Raw genomic sequence first — 11,021 nt, 5'->3', positions numbered from 1 at the left:
ATAGTCAGTTTTACGAGGGTATGTTGAGCAGCATGAGTGAAGGAGGCTTTGTTTGCAAAAAAGGAAGCCAATTCCAGATTTAATTTTGGATTGGAGATGCTTAATGTGAGTCTGGAAGGAGAGTTTACAGTCTAGCCAGACACCTAGGTCTTTATAGTTGCCCACATATTCTAAGTCAGAACCGTCCTGAGTAGTTATGCTAGTCGGGCGGGCGGGTGCAGTCAGCGGTCGGTTGAAGAGCATGCATTTTGTTTTACTAGCATTTAAGAGCAGTTGGAGGCCACGGAAGGAGTGTTGTATGGCATTGAAGCTCGTTTGGAGGTTTAACAGTGTCCAAAGGCCAGATGTATACAGAATGGTGTTGTCTGTGTAGAGGTGGATCAAAGAATCACCCGCAGCAAATAAATGGTATAATTGATGTTATAAACTAGGTCACTCGAGCCTGAATGCCGAATGTCTGACAGCCGTGGTATATCAGACCGTATACCATGGGTATGACAAAACATATTTTTACTGCTCTAATTACGTTGGTAACCAGTTTATAATAGCAATAAGGCACCTTGGGGATTTGTGGTATATGGCCAATTTACCACGGTTAAGGTCGTGCCTAAGAACAGCCCTTAGCCATGGTATACCACACCCCCTCGTGCCTTATTGCTTAAATATATTACTTTTAAAGTATGGTTACATTTAATTTGCTCTGTTAATGCAGTGTCTATTCATTGTCCATACGCACGGCCAAACGCACGGCCGCAAGCACAAATGCCTTACTATACGTCATTCCCAAACATTTAATGAATTTATGATAACCTGAAAATGACCATATCTAAGTACTCACTTGTCTGAAGATATAAACGAAAAGGTGTCACTCTTCCTGGGGGTGTATATGAACAGATGTTAATACCATTTCATGTTGCTAAAATACTGTCAGTTCCACTTTAAGCCTTTATTAAAAGTTTTGGTGAAATCTACAAGTTGAACGTTTTACATTGCTGCACAGTGATTGGTTCCCACTGAGCACAGACAGTAATTCAAATTCTATTCTATTCAAAACCCCGACTCCAAGTTGACAAAATGGACCAAAATTTGACGAACTGGTGCCGATGTCAAGCACACTCATCAACGGGTTTATTGATTAGCAATACATATGGAGCTCTCTGACACGCTACTAATCAAATAGTCAAAGGCTAATCAGAAGCCTACATCTTAGCTTATTTATCTTTGGGGTGTATCCAAGCTTAGCAGAGTCAATCATCTAGCTGTTATCAATAACTGACACGGTTAGTGTTATGTACCTTTGGTTGGCCCGTTTGAATAGGACAAGAAAGCTTAAAGGTGCAATAAGTTAGATTTTCGTGCCCAAATGTTCCAATATATTATATGTAAATAGTCACTAGTAGCTAATGTGGCTCAAGCTACCCACTAGCTATGGTCAATGGACAAGGAGTAGCTTAAACTAGCCACCAGCTAGCGAACAGTTTGTAAACAACTTCACTTTAAGTGAGACCTTTTGGCTGCTTTTACACAGGCAGCCCAATTCTGGTCTTTTGTCCAATTGTAGGCAAAAGTGCTGATCTGGTAAGTCAAAAGACTAAACAGTGGAAAAAGATCCGAATTGGGTTTCCTGTGTAAATGCTGTCTTTTGGTTTCAAGTCTCCTTCAACAACTGGAACCTTAATGGAGTGAAAGTAGGCAGCTGAACTTCCACTCCTGCTGGAGCTAGCTAGTTAGTGGTAGTTATTTGTTCTAGCTAGCAGATATGGCTAAGTATGCTTGCTAGTCATATAAAAACATGCCCACAAGGGTATATATTGATGTCAACTACTGATAACATTAGCTAGAAAACTGATTGACTTTGCTAAGCTTGGCAACAGCTGTCCAGTCCCAGACAAGGCAGGACAGCAAGCTAAAACAACAAGCATTCTGTACATACATAATAGCGGTGCTTTGTATCAATCAATTACATTGTTGGAATGTAGAGCAATCAAATTCAACCAAAACCATTGAGGGACTGGTTTCATCTCAGACCTGGCTCACAGCACAGCCGGTGAGGTAAGCTGTTTCAGCATGTTTGTCTAAAGTGGAGCATTTGTTCATGTATAATAAGTCATGTATAATATACATTAGGCCCAGACTCATCTCAGACCCGGCTCACAGCACACAGCTGGTGAGGTGAAGGATTGAGGGTGAACCCCACGGCCGGTGTGAGGTCCAGATCATCCTCTGTTACTCCAGGAGGAGGAGAGAAACGAAAGCGCTGCAGGAGGGAGGTGAAGAAGAGAAAGAGCTCCATCCTGGCCAGACTCTCCCCCAGACACACCCTACGACCTGGAAGAAGATAAAATGAGGGAGACAACATATGACAATTAGGTCTACATAGATTTCCTATAGTTGACATAAATTGTACACACATTTCCATACCATAAACTCTCCCTTGGTCAAAGCAATTCCCCAAACTCTTAATTTTAGAGTACCATAGAAGGATTCACTTACCCAGTCAGTATGGATACAGAAACAGTGGAACTCACCTGCAGAGAAGGGCATGAAGGCATCCCTCTTGGCGAATCGACCTTCCTCATCCAGAAAGTGGGCGGGGTTAAAGGTGTGTGGGCTCTCCCATTCGCTTCCGTCTTGTAGGACAGACGTCAGTAGAGGAAACACAAGCGTCCCCTTCTTGATGAAATATCCCTGGAAGGTGACATCTCGGCTGGTGGTGTGAGGGATGGCAATGGGTAAAATGCTGGCCAGTCTCTGGGTCTCATGGATCACTGCATCAGTGTAGGGCAGGTTCATCCTGTCCTCTGCTAAGGGCTGACGACTTCCTATAACCCTGCTGATCTCCTCCTGGACCCGGTCTGAGACAGAAAGGAGGGAGGACCAAAGTTACTACCCTCAGAGAAAACGTCATCTTAATAATCTTTACCCTGGACATTTTATAATTTTTACAACATGGCTTGATAACTTAAACGCGGCTCCATGTGAACGATACCTTTATTAACCTACGTACCAAAACAGTCACCTTTTCTGCACAGTTCAATGTTCACACTTGATGCATAACACCTTTTTGTAAAACAGTAGTCCCACTTGTACACAAGACACTTTTTGCAAAACAGTAGACAACAGCTACACAAGACAAAGTAAATTGTATAAATCATGTCCAACAACACTGTTAGTTTCTCAATTGCTTGAACACTTTCCTCAAAACAGGGATAACGCAGCCCACGCAAACAGTATAATTTGTCATAGAATGACAAGGTCATCTCACCATTCATCACATAATGGCTCAACAAATACTAACTATCTGTAACGTTGAGTCAGGAAGCAGGTGCAGATGGTGAGTTTAATAATAACGACCATCGCAAGTACAAAACAAGAGACACATCAGGACATGAAAACAGAACCAATTCTGCCTGATGACCGAGGTTGGTGAGGGCTAAAAGAAGGGAGAGTAATCAGGGTGGTGATGAAGTCCAGGCGAGCTTAACGATGGTAGCAGCTGTGCGCAATGATGGTTGCCAGGTGTGCGCAATGTGGGTGGCCAGGACCGGTGGATAGTAGACCGGCATTGTCGAGTGCTGGGGGAGAGAGCAGGAGTAGGTGTGATACTATGACCATCAATAAAATATATTTTTCTATTAAATAGAGTAAATGGTACGAGAATGTAATCAACTATTTCATAGACAGCTGTTCTCTGAATTAGCATCCAATACTAAAGCAGGAAGAATTTCAATAAACCTAAATTGATACTGTTTAGAATATTGTAACGATGTAAATGTTTACAATGCATTGAAGATAAATCAAAGAGAAGAGATGTTGAAAGTGCAATTGTGACTTTAGTACTGTAAAACAAGTCACAGTACAAAGAGAGTTTACATGTTAAAAGATATGGGAGTACTTGTTATTGACTGTGATATTAATTTAGTTTTGTTTGACATTATGTACACAATAGGTTTGTTTCCTGTGTAGAGAGTTGTGTCTAGTGTTTTGCCAAACACTGCTTATCATTTGCATTTAATGTGAAAACAATGAGAAATGACATACTGTTGTGCATAAAAGGGGATTGTTTTGGCCACGCGGATCCCAGTTTTTGCAGGTAGTCTTGTTATTTTGATGGATGTATTTGCATTTTTAGTTTATCTTTAATTTTGATGGCGTCGACAGATGGCAGCATTGCAACTAGCTGTTAGGAAACTGCAGTATTTTGTTTGTTTATGTACTATTTCTTTACGGAATTAGCTCTATAATTGTTTTGTGCCATTACATACAGCCGGGAAGAACTATTGGATATTAGAGCGGCGGTAACTCACCAGAACTACCAGCATCACGACCAGGATTACGACCTGGAGCAAATCCTTTGTTTGCTCTCCTCAGAGCAGTTAAATTAATTCCAGAGGCTGACCCAAAACAATGCCGGTGGAGGAGAGGTACTCGGGGCGGTCTTCTGGTCCGACTTAGGAAGCGTGCACACCACCCACCGCTCCTGAGTATTTTACTCGTTAATGTCCAATCGCTGGATAATAAAGTTGACAAGCTCAAGGCGAGAGTTGCTTTTCAGAGAGACACCAGGGATTGTAATATACTCTGCTTCACGGAAAGATGGCTCTCAAGATATTCTGTCTGACTCCAGAAAGCCAGTTGGGTTCTCAAAGCATCGTGCCGACAGGAATAAACATCTCTCCGGGAAGCAGAAGGGTGGAGGTATATGTTTTATGACTAACGACTTATGGTGTAACTGTGATAACATACAGGAACTCAAGTCCTTCTGTTCACCCAACCTAGAATATCTCACAATTAAATGCCGACCGTACTATCTCCCGAGTGAATTTACATCAATAATAGCCACAGCTGTCTATATCCCCCACTAAAGCCAATACCACGATGGCCCTTAAAGAATTTCAATGGACTTTATGCAAACTGGAAACCACATATCCTGGGGCAGCATTTTTTGTAGCTGTGGATTTTAACAAAGCAAACTTGAAGAAAAGGCTCCCGAAATTCTTTCAACTCTATGTACTCGCACGGCTAAAACGCTCAACCACTGTTACACTACCTTCCGTAATGCATACAAGTCCCTTCCCCGCCCTCCATTCGGCAAATCGGACAATGATTCCATCTTGCTCCTCTCTTCCTATAGGCAGAAACTCTAACAGGAAGCACCCGTGGTAAGGACTATTCAACGCTGGTCTGACCAATCGGAATCCACGCTTCAAGATTGTTTTGATCACGCGGACTGGGATATGTTCAGAGTAGTTTTAGAAAATAATAATCTCATTCACCGTATCGGTAAATGTGTCTATCAGGAAGTGCATAGGAGAGGTTGTACCCACTGATTATTAAAACCAACCACAACCAGAAACTGTGGATAGATGGGAGCATTCGCTCAAAACTGAAAGCGCGAACCACCGCATTTAACCAGGGCAAGACTGGGAAAATGGAAGAATACAAACAGTGTAGTTATTCCCTCCACAAAGCAATCAAGCAGGCTAAACGTCGGTATTGGGACAAAGTTGAGTCTCAGTTCAACAGCTCAGACACGAGACGTATGTGGCAGGGTCTACAGACAATCACGGATTATAAAAGGAAAACCAGCCACGTGGACACCGACGTCTTGCATCCGGACAGGCTGAACACCTTCGCTCACTTTGAGGATAATACAGTGCCACTGATACGGCCCACTACCAGGACTGTGGGCTCTCCTTCTCCGTTGCCGATGTGAGTAAGACATTTAAGTGTGTTAACCCTCGCAAAGCTGCCGTCCCAGATGGTATCCCTAGCTGCGTCCTCAGAGCATGCACAGACCAGCTGGCTGGTGTGTACACAGATATATTCAATCAATCCCTATCCCAGTCTGTTGTCCCCACATGCTTCAAGATGGCCACCATCTCTTTCTTAGGTACAGGGACAAAGGTAATTGAACTAAATGACTATTGCAGCATAGCACTCACCTCTGTCATCATGAAGTGCTTTGAGAGACTAGTCAAGGATCATATCACCTCCACCCTACCGGCCACCCTAGACCCACTTCAATTTGCTTACCGCCCCAATAGATCCACAGACGATGCAATCGCCACCACACTGCATACTGCCCTAACCCACCTGGACTAGAGGCATACCTATGTAAAAATGCTGTTCTTTGACTATAGCTCAGCATTCAACACCATAGTACCCTCCAAGCTCATCATCAAGCTCGAGGCCCTGGGTCTGAACCCAGCCCTGTGCAACTGGGTCCTGGACTTCCTGATGGGTCACCCCCAGGTGGTGAAGGTAGGAAACAACACCTCTTCGCTGATCCTCAACACTGGGGCCCCACAAGGCTGTGTGCTCAGTCCCCTCCTGTACTCCCTGTTCACCCATGACTGCGTGGCCAAGCACGCCTCCAACTCAATCAAGTTTGCAGACGACACAACAGTGGTAGGCTTGATTATCAACAACGATGAGACAGCCTACAGGGAGGAGGTGAGGGCTCTGGGAGTGTGGTGCCAGGAAAATAACCTCTCACTCAACATCAACAAATCTAAGGAGATGATCGTGGACTTCAGGAAACAGCAGAGGGAGCAACCCCCTATCCACATCGATGGGACCTCAGTGGAGAAGGTGGAAAGTTAAGTTCCTCGGCATACACAGACAGTGTGGTGAAGGCGGTTCAACAGCGCCTTTTCAACCTCAGGGATGCTGAAGAAATTTGACTTAACACCTAAAGCCCTCAAACTTTTACAGATGTACAATTGAGAGCATCCTGTCGGGCTGTATCACCGCCTAGAACGGCAACTGCACCGGCCACAACCGCTCCAGAGAGGTGGTGCTGTCTGCCCAACGCATTACCGGGGGCAAACTTCCCACCCTCCTGGACACCCACAGCACCTGATGTCACAGGAATGCCAAAAAGATCATCAAGGACATCAACCACCCGAGCCACTGCCTGTTCACCCCGCTATCATCCAAAAGGTGAGGTTAGTACAGGTGCATCAAAGCTGGGACCGAGAGACTGGAAAAACAGCTTCTATTTCAAGGCCATCAGACTGTTAAACAGCCATCACTAGCACATCAGAGACGGCTGCCTATAGACATAGATTAGAAATAACTAGCCACTTTAATTATGTTTCCGTATCTTGCATTACTCATCTCATATGCATAAACTGCACTCTACACTATTCTACTGTATCTTAGCCACTTTGTGTTTACATATTGCATCACCCATCTCATATGAATATACTGTATAGTATTCTATACTACGCCACTGACTGTTAAACAGCCATATCCAGCACATCAGAGGCTGCTGCCTATAGACATATATTAGAAATCACTGGCCACTTGAAGGAAATTAAACACTAGCCACTTTAATGTTTCCGTATCTTGCATTACTCATCTCATATGCATAAGCTGTACTCTACACTGTTCTACGGCATCTTATCCACTTTATTTGTGTTTACATATTGCATCACCCATCTCATATGTATATACTGTATTCTTTACTATGCCAATGTATCTTAGTCCAATGCCGCTCTGACATGTATGTATATATTCTTAATCCATTCCTTACGTAGATGTGTGTGTATTTGGGTACACAGTTGAAGTTGGAAGTTTACATACACCGTAGCCAAATACATTTAAACATAGTTTTTCACAATTCCTGACATTTAATCCTAGTAAAAATCCTGTCTTAGGTAAGTTAGGATCACCACTTTATTTTAAGAATGTGAAATGTCAGAATAATAGTAGAGAGAATTATTTACTTCAGCTTTAATTTCTTTCATCACATTCCCAGTGGGTAATTAGTTTACATACACTCAATTAGCATTTGGTAGCATTGCCTGTAAATTGTTTAATTTTTGTCAAATGTTTCGGGTAGCCTTCCGCAAGCTTCCCAAAATAAGTTGGGTGAATTTTGGCCCATTCCTCCTGACAGAGCTGGTGTAACTGAGTCAGGTTTGTAGGACTCCTTGCTTGCAAATACTTTTTCAGTTCTGCCCAAAGATTTTCTATAGGGTTGAGTTCATGGCTTTGTGATGGCCACTCCAATACTTTGACTTTGTTGTCCTTAAGCCATTTTGCCACAACTTTGGAAGTATGCTTGAGGTCATTGTCCATTTGGAAGACCCATTTGCGACCAAGCTTTAACTTCCTGATTGATGTCTTGAGATGTTTCTTCAATATATCCACGTTTTCCTGCCTCATGATGCCATCTATTTTGTGAAGTACATCAGACCCTCCTGCAACAAAGTACCCCCACAACATGATGCTGCCACCCCCGTGCTTCACGGTTGGGATGGTGTTCTTCTTGCAAGCCTCCCCCCTTTTCCTCCAAACATAATGATGATCATTATGGCCAAACAATTTTTGTTTCATCAGACCACAGGACATTTCTCCAAAAAGTACGATCTTTGTCCCCATGTACAGTTGCAAACCGTAGTCTGGCTTATTTGTGGCGGTTTTGGAGCAGTGGCTTCTTTCTTGCTGAGCGGCCTTTCAGGTTATGTCGATATAGGACTTGTTTTACTGTGGATATAGATACTTTGGTACCTGTTTCCTCCAGCATCTTCACAAGGTCCTTTGCTGTTGTTCTGGGATTGATTTGCACTTTTCACACCAAAAGTACATTCAACTCTAGGAGACAGAACGCGTCTCCTCCCTGAGCGGTATGACGGCTGAGTGGTCCCATGGTGTTTAAACTTGCATACTATTGTTTGTACAGATGAACGTGGTACCTTCGGGCATTTGGAAATTGCTCTCAAGGATGAACCAGACTTGTGGTCTACAAAAAAAATTCTGATGTCTTGGCTGATTTCTTTTGATTTTCCCATGATGACAAGCAAAGAGGCACTGCGTTTGAAGGTAGGCCTTGAAATACATCCACAAATGCACATTCTATTTTACTCAAATTATTTCAATTAGTCTACCAGAAGCTTCTAAAGCATGACATCATTTTATGGAATTTTCCAAGCTGTTTAAAGGAACGGTCAACTTAGTGTATGCAAACTTCTGACCCACTGGAATTGTGATACAGTGAATTATAAGTGAAATAATCTGTCTGTAAACAATTGTTGGACAAATTACTTGTGTCATGCACAAAGTAGATGTCCTAACCGACTTGCCAAAACTATAGTTTGTTAACAAGACATTTGTGGAGTCGTTGAAAAACGAGTTTTAATGACTCCAACCTAAGTGTATGTAAACTTCTGATTTCAAATGTATGTTGTGAAACTGTTAGATATCACTTGTTAGATATTACTGCACTGTCAGAGCTAGAAGAACAAGCATTTCGCTACACCCGCAATAACATCTGCTAAACACGTGTATGTGACCAATAAAATTTGATTTGATTTGAATTAATATATTGGCTGTTTGGAGAAGGCAACTAAACTGAACAAAAATCCAAATGCTCACCTTCGATGGCCACTTATATCCTGGAGAAGTGTGCTCTTCACAGGTGAATCCCAGTTTCAACTGTACCGGTCAGATGGCAGACAGTGTGGGCGTCGTGTGGGTGAGCAGTTTGCTGATGTCAACATTGTGAACAGAGAACCCCACCGCCACCATGGGGCAATGGTATGGACAGGTATAAGCTACTGACAACGAACACAATTGCATTTTCTTGATGGCAATTTGAATGCACAGAGATACCATGACGAGATCCTGAAACCATTGTCGTGCCATTCATCTGCCGCCATCACCTCATGTTTCAGCATGACAATGCACGGCCCCATGTCGCAAGGATCTGTACACAATTCCCGGAAGCTGAAAATGTCCCACTTCTTCCATGGCCTGCATACTCACCAGACATGTCACACTTTGAGCATGTTTGGGATGCTCTGGATCGATGTGTACGACAGCGTGTTCCAGTTCCCGCCAATATCCAGCAACTTCGCACAACAATTGAAGAGGAGTGGGACAACATTCCACAGGCCACAATCAACAGCCTGATCAACTCTATGTGAAGGAGAAGTGTCGCACTGCATGAGGGAAATGGTGGTCACACCAGATACTGACTGGTTTTCTGATACACACCCCTACCTTTTTTTAAAGGTCTCTCTGACCAACAGATGCATATCTGTATTCCCAGTCATGTGGAACCCATAGATTAGGCCCTAATGAATTTAATTCAATTGACTTATTTCCTTATATGAACTGTACCTCAGTAAAATCTTTGAAGTTGTTGCGTTTATATTTTTGGTCAGTGTATATTTTAAAAAAGCATTTAGTGTAATGAAAAATGGCACTGAGTTCCGTGTCTTGAAAATCTAAAATGATGTTCCAAAAAATGCTTATACGCAAATACGGAAAAGCTGCACACCAAAAATATACACCTGTCCAAGCTGGAGGGTGGGGAAGTCAAGTTGGAGGGTGGGGAAGTCAAGTTGGAGGGTGGGGAAAGTGCATTATCTGTTCGACATTGAAGGATGTCGAACAGATGTAATTCGAGTGTAATTTTCTGAGAATCTTTCTGAAGACTTTTTGCAGACAATTTATGGACTCGTTTTTTTATTTATCTTTCTGTTCTAATAATAAATATTATAACTGTGTATTCTACTCCAATCATGCATCTTTCCAGGTATTTGCGCCACTGCTCTCCATCCCAAGTTAAGAACCTGTTGTCCTCTGTGGCTAAAGTATCCTATATTGCCACATAAATACCACACCATAGTACAATTCCATTATATATATATATATATATATATATATATATATATATATATATATATATATATATATATATATATATATATATATATATATATATATATATATATATATATATATATAAATAACTTGGCTGCCTTACACATGTAGGTTATCCCAATGAGAAAATCTGGTTGAAATGTCGTCATTTCTACACATTTAGTTACATTCATGTAGATTGCAGCTTCATTAACAGTGTTCAAGCATTTGAAACAAACTATAAACTGGTCTGTGGTTCAAGTGGGCAATTTGGAAATGTTTACAGCAAGTAACACCTTGATTGTCTTGCATTACTACAATCACTTGCAATGTCTGTGCATTACTACAATCACTTGCAATGTCTG

The 11,021-nt window shown here is 42.2% G+C and overlaps 1 protein-coding gene across 2 annotated transcripts in view; it reads right to left on the bottom strand.

The window, feature by feature from the left end:
* Positions 1 to 922: 922 nt before the first annotated feature.
* Positions 923 to 11,021, bottom strand: part of LOC129833844 (cytochrome P450 2K1-like) — a 30,569-nt gene continuing 20,470 nt past the window's right edge. For both annotated transcript variants that reach the window (XM_055898675.1, XM_055898676.1), the window contains 2 exons: positions 2,529 to 2,855; positions 923 to 2,328 (listed from right to left, as the gene is read on the bottom strand). In XM_055898675.1, the coding sequence (XP_055754650.1) occupies positions 2,141 to 2,328; positions 2,529 to 2,855 (515 nt within the window). In that variant the 3' untranslated portion in view covers positions 923 to 2,140. The remainder of the gene's footprint in view (positions 2,329 to 2,528; positions 2,856 to 11,021) is intronic.

This window comes from Salvelinus fontinalis, chromosome 34 (assembly GCF_029448725.1).
Source record: "Salvelinus fontinalis isolate EN_2023a chromosome 34, ASM2944872v1, whole genome shotgun sequence".
Lineage (NCBI taxonomy): Eukaryota > Metazoa > Chordata > Actinopteri > Salmoniformes > Salmonidae > Salvelinus > Salvelinus fontinalis.
Note: the sequence above shows the minus strand (reverse complement) of the source record. Positions and strands in the feature narration are given on the sequence as shown.